Source organism: Diorhabda sublineata, chromosome X, assembly GCF_026230105.1.
Source record: "Diorhabda sublineata isolate icDioSubl1.1 chromosome X, icDioSubl1.1, whole genome shotgun sequence".
NCBI lineage: Eukaryota > Metazoa > Arthropoda > Insecta > Coleoptera > Chrysomelidae > Diorhabda > Diorhabda sublineata.
In genome coordinates this window covers 21,119,744-21,137,427 of record NC_079485.1, presented here as the reverse complement: position 1 = coordinate 21,137,427, position 17,684 = coordinate 21,119,744, and the positions used below count along the sequence as shown (strand labels likewise).

General features: G+C 33.1%; 1 protein-coding gene across 5 annotated transcripts in view; it reads left to right on the top strand.

The window, feature by feature from the left end:
• LOC130451585 (filamin-A) overlaps window positions 1–6,508 on the top strand; it is a 125,724-nt gene extending 119,216 nt beyond the window's left edge. For 3 of the 5 annotated variants that reach the window (XM_056790694.1, XM_056790691.1, XM_056790693.1), the window contains 5 exons: window positions 2,267–2,460; window positions 2,518–2,743; window positions 3,374–3,589; window positions 3,652–3,861; window positions 6,066–6,502. In XM_056790694.1, the coding sequence (XP_056646672.1) occupies window positions 2,267–2,460; window positions 2,518–2,743; window positions 3,374–3,589; window positions 3,652–3,861; window positions 6,066–6,250 (1,031 nt within the window). In that variant the 3' untranslated portion in view covers window positions 6,251–6,502. Of the gene's footprint in view, window positions 1–2,266; window positions 2,461–2,517; window positions 2,744–3,373; window positions 3,590–3,651; window positions 3,862–6,065 lie in introns of all 5 variants that reach the window. The other 2 variants (XM_056790690.1, XM_056790692.1) reach the window with 2 other exon arrangements.
• Window positions 6,509–17,684: the final 11,176 nt, after the last annotated feature.

Here is a 17,684-nt window from a genome sequence, read left to right as displayed (position 1 = left end):
TTTTATTTATGTCGAATAGATCAGTACTGAACTTGGGTAGGTTAAAAAAATACTGTATAGGAAAATAAACAAATTAAATGAATGCACTTCTGTAACAATATATGAGGTTTTTTTATCCCAAAATTCACATTGCAATATTATGGCTTCCATTGATTTTATATGAGACAATTTCTAATTCCTATATCAAATTTTGTAACTTGATAACTTTTATAAGTGTATAGTAGGATTGAATGTTATATGTCGATAGTTGATGGTTTAGTTGATCAAACGATCTTAGAAACTCCTTCCATTAAAGAAAATGAAAATAGCAACTCCATTGCGAGTTATTACAATCGTCTTGTGTATAATTTCAAACCACTTTAAGATCATTTAGGTTCAAGTCTCTAAAAAAATTATTGGATTGGAAAGAAAAACGTATTCAACTTAATATACAATTTACTAGATTATGCGGTTTTTACTTATTACACTCAGAAAAGTACTGGGAGCTGTCTATTTGAAATCGTTGTCAAAGGCCTCTTTATTTCTTACTTGGTAGAACTATCTTCTATAACCACGAGTAGAATGAACATCATCAGTCTAAAACTCATATTACCACTTCGATAAAGCTATTCATAGTCTATAAAATGTATAAAATATAATTCACATCAAATACTGGGAACAATCATTAACATTTTTTGAATGAATGGAGTATTCTTCAATTTGTGAATTTGTATTCGGATCTTATATTTCATAGATTTAATCCTGGTAAGTTTAAAACTTATTTTTTAAATTTTTCTCGGAAGAATATACCCTCCAAAAATTATTGAAACATTTCCTTTTAACCACTTTTATTAGGTAAAGTATTGTCCTGAAGTCTCAAATAAAAAACTGAATATCCAATACACAGGAATTTTATAGCATATATAGTATTTGCTTTTTATCTTATCTTGCGCTAAAAAAACTGTTCAATTCATTAGACTTTTTCATTTTGTTGCTATTCAAGGATATTGAATTTTGAATTCCATGAGATTAAAAATTTTTACAAGCTTTAATAATATCAAAATCATCGGAAATCTTAATTAATTATTTCCCAGACGATGAATACATAAGTATTTGAAAGCTCGGAAAATATATTGAAGTTAGTCCACTTTGGTGTTTCCTTGCCACGTTCCCAATAAAAAACTACTATATATATATATATATATATATATATATATATATATATATATATATATATTTAATTTTTTCCCTGTTTGGTTCTCTAATTTTCAATTTTCTTGGGACACGTAGCTGGTTGTCACGTATGTTTGTCATTTGCTAAATTTTTAAAAATAACTCAAGTGATTTCATAAAAACTTGCCAATCAGCCGGTACGCTTCTGCCCATTTATTGGTCAGTGATTTTGAATCTGGCATAGGTCCAAATCAAAAATTTTGCAGCATGATTCCAAGTGTGTTATGTTATTGTGACAAAAAAATCCTCAAGGTAGTTTTAAAGTTAAATATAGCATATTGAATCATATATTTAATAGTTAGTAAGATATTTTTCGTATATGTGTAGAGTGGCTTATCAGACATTTAATGTTTGTTGTTTTAAAATCTGAAGTATTTGTTAGTCAATGTTTTTATTGAATTTTCAAGGAAGTGAACGATGTACAAAGTGTTTCAGGAAATAAATTTCAATCCTCCTGCTGATACACAAGAATCAGAAGGTTGGCACTGTATTTTTAGAATTATACCACAAAATTATTTATTCCGAGTAATTTCATCTACGTATGTCACATTCCTTGTAATGTACCATGAAAATACTGAATACAAAATTTAATATAGGTTTATTTTATTTGTTATATTCTAATTCATGATTGGAAATGTTATTTCCGAATATAGGAGAAAAAACTATGATTGATATTAAATAAGGTACATAATAATAAACATAGTGCCCGTTGTTATTGAATAACATAATTTTTGATAATATTCGTACATATAGAAATAACTGATATTTATATAAAATAGTCATATTCATGATACTTAAAATATTTGTATGAAAGGAATTGCTCCATTTGTTTGCCAACAGCTAACAATTAATTGAAATAAATGACGCTTTTAAACCAGGACGTGTAACGAATGAAATATATGAACTCATTTAATAAAAAAAGGCAAAGTAATGGCTGCAAATATCTATTTACACGAAAGAATGCAATGTATGTTTCAATTGAAGTGATCCTTGAATTTTTTCACTTCAAGATATACTTTTTAAAAAGTACATTGATAAATTATTACATTTATAGGTGAATATCGAATTGGTTTGAAATTCAATGATGAACACGTTCCTGATTCTCCATTCAAAGTCTACATCTCCCCTGCAGTAGGAGATGCTCACTTACTCGAAGTAGCACAATTTCCAGAAGGTTACATTCAAGCTGATAAACCATCTCAGTTTATTGTTAGAAGAAATGGAGCTAAAGGAGACTTGGATGCCAAGGTTAGATAAATTACATATTTAAACTATCCAGATTTTTATTACTGGATATTGTTTTAGATTATTGGTCCTTCTGGACATGAGGATGACTGTTTCGTACAAATTATCGATATGGAAGAATACTCCGTTAGGTTCATGCCTAGAGAAAACGGTATACACAAAATCCACGCTAAATTCAATGGCGTACATATTCCCGGTTCTCCATTCAGTGTTAAAGTTGGCAAAGATACTGCTGATCCAGCTGCTGTTCAAGCCAGCGGAAATGGACTCAAGGAGGTTAAAACTGGTGAGTCTTAATAGAGTTTTGATTTAATTCTACCTACTAAAAACTTGATGTTATCATTGGTAACTATCATCATATATAGAGCCACCTTTTTTCTGAAAACTAAGAGCTGCTTGTCAAAAGCGTGATTCAGTAGATTTTTAAAACAGTAATCACATTTCTTTTATGACCCATCTCTTATGAGATAGTCAAAGTCATATTAGTTCTCGTATTCACGATCCCCTCTTTTCATAGTTTCAGGTATCTGGGAAAAGTATATTTTTTTAATATCAGATATTAAGTCATAAACCTAATTATGTGAACTCAATTATGTATAGTAATACAGAACAACTTCATCCGCTTTGCTTTCAGTCAAGACTTCCAATGAAGTGTAGGTATTCAATTTCAGTCGAAACGCACTTGGAGCAATAATTATTCATCATTTCAAAAGTCGTCATTGGAACATATGCCAAAATCTTGATTGAGTTTCTTAACTCGGTATCTGATATGTTAATATAACAAATTAGGTTAGCCATAAAATATACAAAAGAAAGATACAAGGTGTATGTTAATATAGTTCTATTTGCATCGTTTTTCATAATTTTTGTTAGATGGTTTGCTTGCGGGAGAAATACAGTGAAATATATATTTTAGGTGTCAAGACCGATTTCATTGTTGACACCGTAAATGCTGGTAGTGGTACTTTGGCAGTTAACATTGATGGTCCTAGCAAGGTATCGATGGACTGCACAGAAGTTGAAGAAGGCTACAAAGTTAGATACACTCCTTTAGCACCTGGAGATTACTACATTAGTATTAAATATAATAACCACCACATTGTTGGATCACCATTCAAAGTAACCAGTCTAGGTACGCTCCTATATGTTTACTGACTTATTTTATATATTCAATAAATAAACGCTTGCTTTTAGGCGACAAAAAAGTAGCTGATATTGGAGGACAGGAATCATCGTCAACTGTAGTCGAAACTGTTGCGAAAACTGGCAAAGCAAATAACAACAAAGGACCTCAATTGCCCCATTTCAAAAGTGACGCCTCTAAAGTTCAATCTAAGGGCATGGGTTTGAAGAAAGCATATTTAGGAAAACAAAATCAGTTTACAGTGTCCGCACAACATGCCGGTGAGTATATATACTGATATTTATATTAAATTTTGGACTTTTTGTAACTTAGTCATACCCGGCTGTTTAAATTAAACTGTATCAAACAGTTGAAGATATTAGTATCGTTTCACAGTTCGTTAGTACAAAAAAGCTGAAATCTAGTATATTACTAAAAATTTTCAATTTAATATATTAGATTAATCTGATACTAAATTATTTTTACTCAATGACGTAGATTTGAAGTGTAATCAACTAAAACTTTTATTTTCAATTTAAAATGGCGTGGTTTTTTGAATTCTAATATATACTACTACTAAAGTTCGGTTCAGAGATGCTAAACTACATCCCTCTGTATTTTGTCTGTGGAAGCTGTCAGTAGATTTTTTCAATATATTTAACATTTGTGACAATGCTTATTAGGTATAGCCATGTATAGCTATTATGTTTGTTGAAGTATTTTTTTCTCAAAAAATTTCATCTGAATCAGACTTATTCCAACATTCCAAGAATAATTGGTCCTCGACTTATTTTACAGGTCTTTTCCACATTTTATCCGTTTCCTCCTGATTGAACCTTTCCTGCCTGCTTTGTCCTATATTATTGTTTGAGGTTCTATCACCATCCACTCCCATCAAATACTCTAATTATTCATAATAAATCAAACTAAAGTACAAATTCAATAGGATTATCAGATATTCATTTAAAAAGCGATAAAAATTATGCAATGTGTTTTTTAGTTACTGTACTGTACCAAGTTATTTTTAATAGCGATTCTTCCAAATGTAAGTTTTAAAATTCAATCGCTGTTTCTTTATTAATTGACGTTTGACAATAAAATGATATGTAATGTATAACTTAGTAGGATAAGGGAAGTCTTTTTGAACTTTTTGATAGAAGTAAAAAAATAAAACTAAGCATTACTGTATACTAGAACTTTAAGGTATTCTTTAAAATATATATTTATCCTGATTCACTTCCAGATTTATAAAATGTTATATCACTATCACTACTATCTTCTTCTGGAGTAATAATAATTGGTTCCATAAGAACTTCAACACTCTTATCTACATCCCACATTCTATCTTCTTCTTTCTTTGCATAATTTATGCATGCCTACCAGTTAGAAGCTGTTACATTTTGTATTGGCTTGCTCTAGTAACACTTTGACATCCTTTAATTTGAATGTTGTATTATTATGCATTACCTCATTTTTTAAGTGTGCCCATATCAACTCAATTGCGTTTAATTCGCAATGATACGGGGGAGTTGTTCGTACAATGATATCATGTTCAAGGGCTATATCGTCGACTATATATCTGATATGATTAGGTTTCCATTTTTTTTAAACAATTGTGTGTACACAACGCTACTACCCAGCTGTGCGCTTATGAAAATATTATCACCAAGCTATAAGGTAATACAGTTGCCATAATAACACGTCCAACACAGATAATGCTCTTGCTGTCCTTCATGTGGAACACAAATACGTCTCGATTGTGTTAATTTAAATAAACACTTGATAATAACGCCGAGTGCTGTAGTCAACAGTAAATTTTGAGACTCTGCGAGATAACTCTGTATATTCCAGACCTTAATAGATGTAAACGGCAAAACCGTCAATTGATGAGTGAATTTGTGTGGAGGTAAATAAGTAAGTATTTAGCCGCTCTACACTAATATTTTCCGAACTAGAAAATGAATCCCTGACAATCCTAATGAATGAATTTGTACTATGAGAAACTAAATTCACCTCATATAGGTTTGAGTACTATGTTAGGCACTCATATGATAGTTATTACTACGTCTGTTCGTAACGATAGAATGATGGCTGATAGGACCGAAAACTTGTTCTAAAACATGTCAATGACTTCCTGCAAGTGCTATATTAAGTTGAAGTATCATAATATATTAATCAAGAATCTCCTTAACTTTCTTAAAGCTCTAGAGGCTGAGTCAAAATACCCTATGGTTGAACGGATCTTGAAAGGAAAATTTAGGATATTTAGATTCGATTTGAATATTTTTCATACCAACCCGTCACTACAAATATATCTTTGAATTTGCTTTAAATGAAATAATTTGAATTTTATTACATATAAAAGGAGTACCTACAAAAATAATTTATTTAATCAAATAATAGAACTAATAGATGGACCACCTTATGTGATGATAATTCCAGATTATGGAAAATCTATTTCTGTATTAATATTTTTACATTTTAGGTGTTAACATTTTATTCGTCGGTATCCACGGACCTAAAGGACCATGTGAGGAAGTGTTTATCAAACACCAAGGTCACAATCAATACGCTGTCAACTACATGGTTAGAGATAGAGGTGACTATTTGGTAATAGTAAAATGGGGAGATGATCATATCCCTGGTTCACCTTTTAAAGTGGAGGTTTAGATATTAAATTTATTTTTCTACACATTATTGTTGATTTGTTTAAACGTTATTTTTTTACATTAGTCATACTTATTTATGTTTAAAATATGTTTCCTGTCTTTAATTTTGTATATAACAGTTTATGAACAAGTTATTTGATTAAAATAGATTCGCAGATTTTTGTAAGATTCTTAAGTAAGGGAAGATAAAAAATGTGCCTTAAAAATATATAAATTGTAACATATTTTTTAAAATATATTTTACAAAGTTCAATTGGTACTGTGTTTATATTTCCTCTGAAAACCCATAGAGGAACCAATTCTTTTGAACTCAAAAGTTCTAGATTTTACTAATTTACCAATCACCTTCAATTTCTAATATCTGAGTAATCATGCATTTGTAAAGTAGGCATAGCTAGCGTTATCTATTAGAAATTGTTTGAGCTGAGAAAATTTTCAATTCAAATGTTGAAAAATTTTTTACAAAAAATTTTGTTTTACTGGAAATTGGGATGGAATATTGCAGTCTGCGTAGCTAGCGACATCTAGTAAAAATTGAACTAAGGAATTTTACAAGTTAAATTTTAGAAAAAAACTTTTATTCACAACATTTTTGACTGAAAAGGTGGATGACCAACTGATAGGGAGCGTTAGAGTCAGCCACAAAATAAGGCATCTATCGATTATATTAGTAGTTGTGAAATTCTGATAGGTAAACCAGGTTACAAACGTTATCGCCATCTATTCACAACATTTCGAACAACTGAACTTAAATTTATAAAGCTCTATAACTTCAAAAGAGCGTAAGCGTAATAAACCACCTATTTTATAAACGTTCCACACAGATGGCCTAAGGTTGAATTATTTTTGTAGTTCAAGTTCAGAGCCCTAGATGGATTTGCTTGCAAAACTATGTATCAAGTTAGCGAATTTGAGACAAAATTGGATAATGTTGGAGACATAATGAAATTTATCACTTGAACTACATAATACATCCATTGCAGTTAATTTAGTATTGTTATAGCCGGCAGCCATCTATTAAAACAGTTACAGTCCTTACGAGGACAATTTTAGGTCTTTTCTGTTTCAAAATTAGTTTTTTCAATCATTTTTAACAGAAGAGACCTAAAATTAAGAACATTTAGAAACATAAACATATCAACAGGTCTAAGAAATTGAAGAAATTCATATCTTGAAAATATACCATTTTGATAAATATGAGAAATATTATAAACTAAAACATAAATTTGAAAATTCATTAGTTCTGAGGTAGTAGTATGACCTACCTTCAAATAATTCAAATAAGTACCATGAATAAAATTTAGATTTGCCGGTATTCTATGAAGGATTTCATATTAGTATATTAAGTTCAGACCCCCCCAGCCTACGTCAATTTGTTTAGAACAAATAACATTGTCGTCATCCATCTAAATATAGGTGATCTGTGTCATAAGTTACAATGCATTAATAATTCCTAATAGTCCCAGAGCCTGGCTATAAAAAACAGGGTCGATAAGGTGCGCGGCATTTCAGCTTGTAAACTGGCGGCCCCAACTTAGTACATCACCAAAAGCCACTTCTTAAGGTCAGCACAGGTCGAATATGAAAATGCCAATCGGTTTTCCCGAACGAAAAAATTGGCTGAAAAACCTCATAACGGGCGCTCGTGAAACCTTTTGCCTCAACGTTCCTCAAAGTTTCTTGGCGCACCACGAGCTGTTACTCAATACTTAGCAACTTTATCAAAAACTATAACCATTCCCAGAAATTTAAAAAAAAATTGATCAAAATCACTTGATAATTGGCGCAGTAAATGAATTAAAAAAAAATTAGATGCCCGTTTTTTGCGTTGTTGGCGGCGGCTCGAGTAGGTGGAAAATGAGCAAGCGCTATAAAATCACGCGTGCGATGAAAAATGATTATATTTTTTCAGCCAAATTTTTCGTTCGGGAAAACCGATTGGCATTTTCATCCGACCTGTGCTGACCTTAAGAAGTGGCTTTTGGTGACGTACTAAGTTGGGGCCGCCAGTTTACAAGCTGAAATGGCGCGCACCTTATCGACCCTGTTTTTTGTAGCCAGCTCCCCCCGTCTATAATACAAATAGATGCCTTTCTTCTTCTTCTTCAAAGAATATACTTTAGGTAATGAGGAAGGATACTAAACCCTCTCACAGGAATGTAATAAAATGACAAATTTACTGAGATTTTTATATTTTCTTTAAACAAATGAGAAATTGATATACCAGAAATATTATACAATACAATTTTACACGGAGATAGTGATAGTTTGCAAAAAGACTGAGATGAAATTTACTTTGAAACAATGATTTTCATATATATCAGAATATACCCATTGTGGGTGAAATTCAAACATACGTTAAAAACTGAAATGGCACCTTCCAGAACAACATCCTGTATATTTAATATTAGATATTCAATTTGAAAATTTTAGGGGACGGTATCTGGAACGTCCCATTTTCAATAATATAATCCCTACTGTGATATGTTATAAACCTATTACTAATGACTAAATAGTTTTGTTATACAAGGTGGTCCTGTATACTTCGTTTTTAGTAAATTTCAAATCAGATAGCCAGTATTTGAACAGAACAGCTTTAAATAAAAAAATACATTTACATTCTATGTACACATATCTCTAATATAGGATTGACATTACATCCAACAATATAATTTAAATATATTCATTTTAATATAAATAGAAATTTTTTAAAATCTATAACAATATTCTTAACGAGTACCATAATTAGGTTATTTGTGATAAAGTAACTGTAATCTAACTATCTCATAATGATGTAAGATGAAGTTGGTAGACTCTAAACATAAGAGAAATAAACGAATCTCAAGGGAAAGTTTATCTAATTAGTGACGTCATATGAAAAGGCTAAAATTAAAGTGGTAGTCTCAGCATTTCCATTAACAATTATTTTGTTCACAAACCTCTTTAGGACTCGTTTCCAAACTTTATGATTAATTTAAGTTTGTGGAACTTATGGAAATAAATTACTCGTACACATAATTATATATAAGAAACAAATGGGTCTATGTGTAATTTAAAAACATAGGGACATCCACCCATTTGCATCTCAGGTACATATAAAAAGGGATGTAATATCCATCCTTCAGTTTTCTTCTATCTAGAAGCAATTGTTCAACAACTGAAATTTTTTCTTCGATATATAGATACTATAAATCAAGTTAAAAGAAAAATGTTATATTACTTAATATTTTATACATATCTATTTTTGAAAGACATTTACAACAAATTCATAACTAAAATGAATCTACCCTTCTTAATCTTTGCAAAGGAATAATGAGCAGGCAACATATAACAAAATGGTGACATTATTTTCGATCATGCAAACAAGGTGATCAAAAACCGTGATAATCTGGGAAGAGGATAGCCAAGTTATTCAACGATAGAAATCAATACAAAAGTTGAAGAAATTATTGATCGACGGGAAATATTTGTCGAGTTGGGACTGAGATGTGGTAGCGTGCGGAATATCATTTTAATGTGTTGCGATATTGCAAGATGAGCCTAAAACCACAAAAATGATGTGAGAGTCTCACATTTCTTCAGTGTCGCGGTCAACAGTTCATATTATTACAGGGGACGAAACTTCGTATGATTGTCCTACTGAAGCAATGCATGATTTGATGCGGGAAATATGGGGTCACCCCCATCTTATATAGGTTAGATTCGGCATCGAGTGACTATTTCCTATTTCTGAAATTGTGATGTGGAAGTATCCATTTAGAAAAGTATTTTGGTGTAAGGAAAATAAAGAATCTCTAAAAGAATTCCAAGGATTATATCTATTTAAGTTGTATTCAGAGTTTTGGTAATATTAAATTTTTACATAGCGCGTATAATTTTAGTTGGATTAGCTCCGTCTAATCTACCGTATAAGAATATTCACACTTGACAACCATCAGATTTGGATTGGGAGGATTGTCTTAAATAATATGTTATCAGTTATAAAAAGTACGTTTTGTGCAAAAAATGAATATGAAAATTTAATTATCAATCAATAGAAAACTGTAGTATCATTAGTATATTTAAAATGAGAATCATTTGCTGCTACAAAGAGTAGATTCATTTTATATCAAAATTGGACATTTTTTAAGATCAAGATGGTAATATAAGCACACCTGCCCAATAACAGATATTTGGTGCTACAAAATTCGAAGAATTTTGTGTTATAGATTTGATGAAGCATTAAAATTAAAATCCTTGCATCGGAACATGACTGAATATGATTGCTAATCCCATATAACAAAATTGGAATTTCTGGGTAGGTGGTATACAGTGTAATGGGCGTTTCAATTTCAAAGTTAACGTAATCATAATCGAAACGCCTATCAGACAGTGTACTGAGAGTGTAGTATGTTCAGTACCAATTTAATTGAGTTTAATAATGTTTCATGTATCTCTATATTCTTATTAAAACACATAATTAATGAATGACAAATTTCCATTGTTGATCAATTTCGATTACGTTTTAATAGACTTCAACTAAGGTACTATACCCAGGACCCGCTTGGTACTAACCTCTAGAGTGTAATACAAATGCTGTCGATTTTTTATTTCTTGTTAATTTTTTATTAAATTCCCCATTATTTGCCTAAAGCCAAATTTAACCCAATCAGGTCCTGGTTCTATCACAACTATGCGAATGTATTTGGCAACTTTATGGCAGAATTATTAAATAAACATTTCAACTGGGGTTCCAATGGAAGTGAGAAGAATTTCGATTTCGTAGTAACTATCTACCGAGTGTTGATAACACTCTGAAAATACTTACACCTGTAATAGTAATAGAGCAAATCTATATTCTCCCATAATAATCAAGAAGACAATAAAATTTATATAACAAGTACAGCTCTGTATAAATTCAACGTATAGATTTGCACTTTACTAACTTTGAGAAAATTGTAATGTTCATAATAGTTTTGAATTCAGTATTAGATTGATAGATTAAAATAACTTGCTGTGAAAAGCAAAAATAGATAGGGATTACAAATGGCAACAAATAACTAATTATACCCATTGATTTGTAAGGATATTCAAATTTGTATGAGTTTAATTAAGGAAGAGATTTGCACCTTGATAATAAGACTATGGTACCAAAAATAGATGAAAACTAACAATCCTATAAAAATGGCAGCAAAAATTTGAGGCTTAAGTGCCGAAGTATACGAATTAAAACTATCTAATCATAATACAAGATTAACTATAAAAAGAAAAATCTAACAGTACTGATACAAAGTCTAAAATACTGAAGAAATGAAATACAATTTTAAATCTTTTATCAAAATCATCAAAAATGGACACGGGGAAGATATAGGCAGTAAAAAATAAATATGCGAATAAAAGCAATGGAGTTATGAAACAAATGCTGAAATGTAAGAAATATATTCGACAGTAAAGTTAGTATAGGACTTCGACAAAAGCATGAGCATTGAGATAATAGCGTCACGATAACAGAGAAAAACAATTTGAAATATGGCTATACTACTACAGTAAAGTATGTTGAAGCACAAGCGTTGGGATGGTTAGGACGTATTACAAGAACGCAGTATATGTGGAGAGAGAAAGAAATTCAGAAGCAATATAGAGAAAAAACAAGACACTGCTAAGTAAGAAACAAACGAACAGAACGATAAAATAATATCGGATAGCTTGTCTGTGTTTTTCTTTAATAACCACTCCCCAAATCAATTTCAAATATATATCAATAAAAACAATATTTTTATGTAAAGCTTTGTACATTACAGAAACTTCACTAAATATAAAATTATGTGGAGTTTTGAACTGTAATAATTTCTTTATAATACCTATTCAAAAAATATTGGGAACATCACATCATTAAAATGAGTATATATAGTTAAGTATGTGTATTGGAACCAAGGCTGAAGCTGCATAAGTTATTTAACCAGTCATTATACAAAATATTAGCATGCATAGACCACATGTCAAAAGTATTCGAAGCTTACATTTGAAAGAGAACTAACTAGTTAAAAACCCTTTTTGCAACGTGACCTGAGTGTATATCGTACTTGAACATAAAAACGGAATATTAAGTACAAGTTTCAGTTAGCCGTTTTCGAATATTTAGAAATTAGCTAAATGTAATAATTATGAAAACGTTTTATCTATACTACTTTATACATTGATATATGATTTTTTTATTTTAGGTAGTGATATGGAATTTAATATTTGCTGTAATGGTCCAGGAGGCAACGGCTTTTTTTTCAAGGAATTTTATCCCGGCCGAGTTTAATACGGTACGCTGAAGACACATTCCTAATCACGAAACCGACCGTTAGCCTCAATACGATCGGTGGGTGCATACATGCGAAGCGACGGTAATAGTGAAAAGCAAAGTTATCCAAAGTTATTTTGTGCCAGTCGAAATTGTTATCAAACAATTATTGATGTTCATTAGCCACAAAAAACCATCAATCGTGCAACAGACGGGGAGTATGTGTCAGTCGAGTGCGTTAACTTGACCAAAAAAAAATGTATTTCAAATTATCTTATCCCACAAGAAATTTTTACACATGATTTCATACATACGTAGAAATATAATAATGACCGTCATCTGCCAGTCTAGTTGGAGTAAGACCGTCAGTAAGGGTGATGCGCGAAATTTTCTATCGGCTGACTGACGACTTTTCCCTCAATAGACAATAAGCTGATGGTTCATGAACGATTTTTCTATTCAAATGGATGAGAAGAATTCTATCATGAAAGACGACACTTGAACTTTTGAAAAACGGCTAATTTTGACGAGAATATTTCTACCATGAAAGACGATATTTTGGAATATCTCGGCTTAATAGACGAGATATCGAGAATGAGAATGAAAGATTGCAAATTCGAGAATAGAAGATATTCTAATAAAAAAAAAGAAGATCGAACAAATGAAATCTTGCAACCCACAAGCACTATTCAAGACCGAAGACAATGACAGTTTTACAAGAGTCAAGGTCCCAACGTTTGACTTTTCCTTTAAACAGTTTTAGGCAGCCGGACTAATTGGTCCGATAAAGAAAAGACAGTGAACTTAAGCATTACACTGCGTTGGGATGCTTTACATGTACTCTTGACGAGAGCAAACTTGACTAGATCGTCAACGTATGCCAACGAAGATTATATGTTGCAATTGTGTAGAGCTAGGTTATGTACGAAGTTCGTGTAAGCGGTCTAGGACTTCCACAAATGAAGAAACACAGATTCAGGAAAACTAGAACGGGTCGGCTACGAGGAGGCAGCACCGACCCAGGATTGCTCCAAAGACCCTATCATACTGATAGCTTCTTTCAGATATGGCAATGGCAGTGTATATGTGGATGGAGAAGTGAATGGGAAGAAATATACTCTGCTGGTAGGTACTGGAGAAACTAAAATCATCATAACACCTGATCTGATAAGCTCCATGAAAGCTACTATTAGGATTCAACTACGAACCGTCACAGGTGAGAGTGCCAACGTTCACAAGAAACACAAATCCAATGGGCGCACTAGTGCATAAAAGTTTACAAAGAAGGAAATCGTAGCTGATATTGAATAAGATGTAATCGTGGGAATGGACGTAATGAATATTTATGGTTTCGAATGGTACTTTAGAAACAGAACCATTCTGGAGAAGTATTCCTTCATCAATCTGAGAGTAACATGGTGTAGGCAGCTGTACAGGAAGATACTACCTACACGGAGCGAAACTATGGTAGTAGCGCGACTATTGGAGGTCATGGAAGAAGGTACACCGGTTATGATGGAGCCATGGAACCACGTCGAAGAGGTTGGCAAATCATCAAAAAGCAAACCAGGGTTGGATCGTGCGTACCAGTTACGCTTATAGTCCACCAAATGACGACAACCTACCGATTCGAAGAGATGATATCAGTAGTTGGTCAATCCTTGAATCGAGCTAAGAGAAGAAGAATGAGGGATTCCTCTTACAGTATCGAGACCTAGTAGACCAGCAGCCATCAAATACAAAATTGATACTGGTGATGCCAAGCCAATCCGATAATCAGCTCGAAGACTACCAAGAGCAAAGAGAGGAAGCTGAAAGAAAATTCAAGAGATGGAAGAGGAGAAAGTAATAAACCATTAATCGTATATGGATGTTTCCAGTAGTGCTTGGCAATAAAACGGTTGGAACTACGAGATTCTGTGTGAACTATCGTCAGTTAAAGAACGTCACGAAGAAAGACAGCTATATCCTCTACCCCGAATTTACGATATGCTGGACAATTTAGCTGTCAGCAAGTTGTTTTCTACTTTGGACCTGAAGTCTGGATATTGGCAAGTAGAGATGGCCACAGAAGATAAGGAGAAGACTGCTTTTACTACCGGATTTGGACTATGACAATTCATAGAGTCATCTTTTCAGAGAGCTTCGTAATGCGCCCGCGACATTTGAAAGACTTATGGAGAAGGTTATCTTGGAAAACATGCCTGTTCTATTTGAATTATATCGTGGTATTGGAAAAGACATTTGAGGAACATCTTAAGAATTTAGAAGATGTATTCAAGCGACTTCAAGCAGCCCAGATAATGCTAAATCCAAAGAAGTGCCCGTTATTCTAAAACAAAGAACTATCTAGGCCATATAGTGAGCAATGAGTGGCAGTTGATCGAGAGAAAATTGCCTGCATATAGTGATGGTCGCAACCAACCGATAAATATCAAGGTTCATAAGAAAATTTTGAGATATTGCTAGCTACTAACTCGACTCACAGAAGAAGCAAAAGCTTTCCACTAGGATGGAAACTGTCAAACGGCGTTCGAGACCTTGAAGAGACATTTAGCATCGACATGGATGCAAGCATCGTAAGGATTGGAGGAGTGCTCTCACAGATTCATGGAGGGCAAGAAATAGTGCTGGGATACTTCAGTAAAGTTCTCTAGACTAGAACGGAGCTACTACAGTACTCAAGTGGTTGATGCAGTTGAAGAACCCGAGGGCCAGCCTTCAATAGTACAATTTTGATATACAACATCGGGCCGGTGTCAGCCATCAAAATGCCGACTCCCTATCTAAACGATAGGGATCAACGAAGATCAGGAGAATTATTCTCACCTAAAAATGATTCGGCAATGGAGGGAGGAAAATCGGCGACATACCTGGCAAGAAGTGTCAAGATTTTCACCGGCACTAAAGGCATATTGGGCTCAGTGCGACTTGTCCTGAAAGAGGGCCTTATAAAGAGAATCCTTGAGAATGATGGTTCCTAGAAGAGAAGATAGCTAGTCATTCCGGGAACAAGAGTAGCCTAGGTATTGAAGAAGTTACACGACGGTGCATCGGGAGATCCTCTGGGAGTTTAAAAAACCATTCAGCGAGTTCTTGAAAGGTTTTATTTGATGAACAGCTCGGACGATGTGAAGGACTGGTGTGAGAAATGTACGACTTGTGCTACGAGTAATGGGCCACATCGTAATAGTCAGACACCGATGAAACAGTATAATGTTGGAAGTCCTTTCGAAAGGATCGCTTTAGATATCGCAGGACCATTTCCGGCGACAGAAAGTGGTGGTAAATACATCCTAGTTGTAATGGATTATGTTACAAAATGGGTGGAAATTTACATGTATCTTAATCAAGCGGCCACAACTAACGCGAAAATATTGTTGAAAGAATTTATCAGCTGATATGGTGTGCCCACAACGATCCAAGAAGAATCTTCTAGAGACATATGTCTCAAGAAATCTCCGACCAGCTGGGAATTAACAATACCAAAGCAACCGCATTACATCCACAATAAGATCGAGAGAACGAACAGGACCGTTGGCAGATATCTGTTTGAAGTGGTTTCCAGCCACCAGAGAGATTGGGTTCAGTATCTTCCTATTTGCAATGGCTTATCGATTCTTTATTAATGAGAATGAAACACCTGCGAAAATTCTGTGAAATGAGGCTTCCTTGTGACCTAGGATTTGACTGTCGACCTGGAGAAGACTTAGCAGGAGAAAATTTTTTGATTCAATTGAGAAGAAGACCAGACGACTTACACGAATTGATTCACTCGAATATTCCAGTTGACAGCGACAGAATGAAACAACGATATGACACTGAAGCCACAGACGGCGAATTTAAAGAGGGAGATAAAGTATGGCTGCACAATTCGATGAGGAGAAATGGGATTTTCTCCAAAATTACAAAAATCCTGAAAAGGTCCATACTTAATCAAAAAAGGATCAATGATGTAATTTATCGCATAAGCAATGGAAAACCGAAAGTTGTCCACCAAAATCGACTAGCGCCGTTTGAAAGAGATCATGACCTATAGGAAAGAGTGAACCATTTGCGAGAACAGCTTAACCCTTCTTTCGATGAATTTATGGGTGGGTACGCAAGTACCGGCAAAGCTAGATATGGTGTCACTACAGAACAACAATGTAGTGATAAGTTAGTTAATTATTAGTGAATAATTAATTATTATATAAGTAGTCTAGTGTAAGTGCTCAAATAAATTCAATAAGTAAAAGACGGTGTATTTAGATTTATCCCACCGATAGAAATAGTATAAATAAATAAGAGAAATATTACAGTAATATAATATGTATAGTATAAAACTAAATACTCTTGACAACAAACGTTCAAAATTCAAAGACATTTCAAGCTTACAGCCCCTTTGTTCTTCTCTCCTTCCAATGTGAAAGGGACAAGGGCTTTTGGCATTAATTTATTGTTTATTCCTCATCATCAGTTGAAACGCGCCATTCTCAATCAGTGAACGTGAACAATATTTTGAAAATACTATGGCGTCAAAAAAACCAGTTTGTGCATTTTGTAGTAAAATGTGCGAAAAATTGAACATTCTAACTTCTAATACATTACCAAAATGTAAAAATCCTTTAAAAAATCGGCAAGGTAATAATTTGGCAATGAGTCATATCAAAGATTGTGCAAATTATTACATACCACTAAAGATCGGTGTAAAAACAATTATCCTCAATTATCAAAATTTTTTTATAAAGACTTGAAGAAAAGTCAAAACGTCAATATTATCTATCTTTCCAAAAATTAAAAAAAAATAATTTTCAAATGAAGAGACCTAAAATCAAGAGGATTTAGAAACAAAGATATAACGAGTGATTTTTTGGCTGGTATCTTTTTGGCAACACTATTTTTGACAGATTACGCGTAAATCGTGTCTTGTGTCATTGTTAAACTTGTTCAGTTTGGTCTATAATTTAATTATGAATCGCATAACAAACGAACAACGCTTGCAAATTATTGAATTTTACTATCAAAATTCATGCTCGGTAAAGAGAGTGCATCGCGCACTTCTTCGGAAGTTCATTTCTGGTTGAATGGATACGTCAAGCAAAATTGCCGCATCTGGAGTGAAGACCAGCTAGAAGCATAGCAAGAGCTACAAATGCTTCCCGAAAAAGTCACTGTTTGCTGTGGA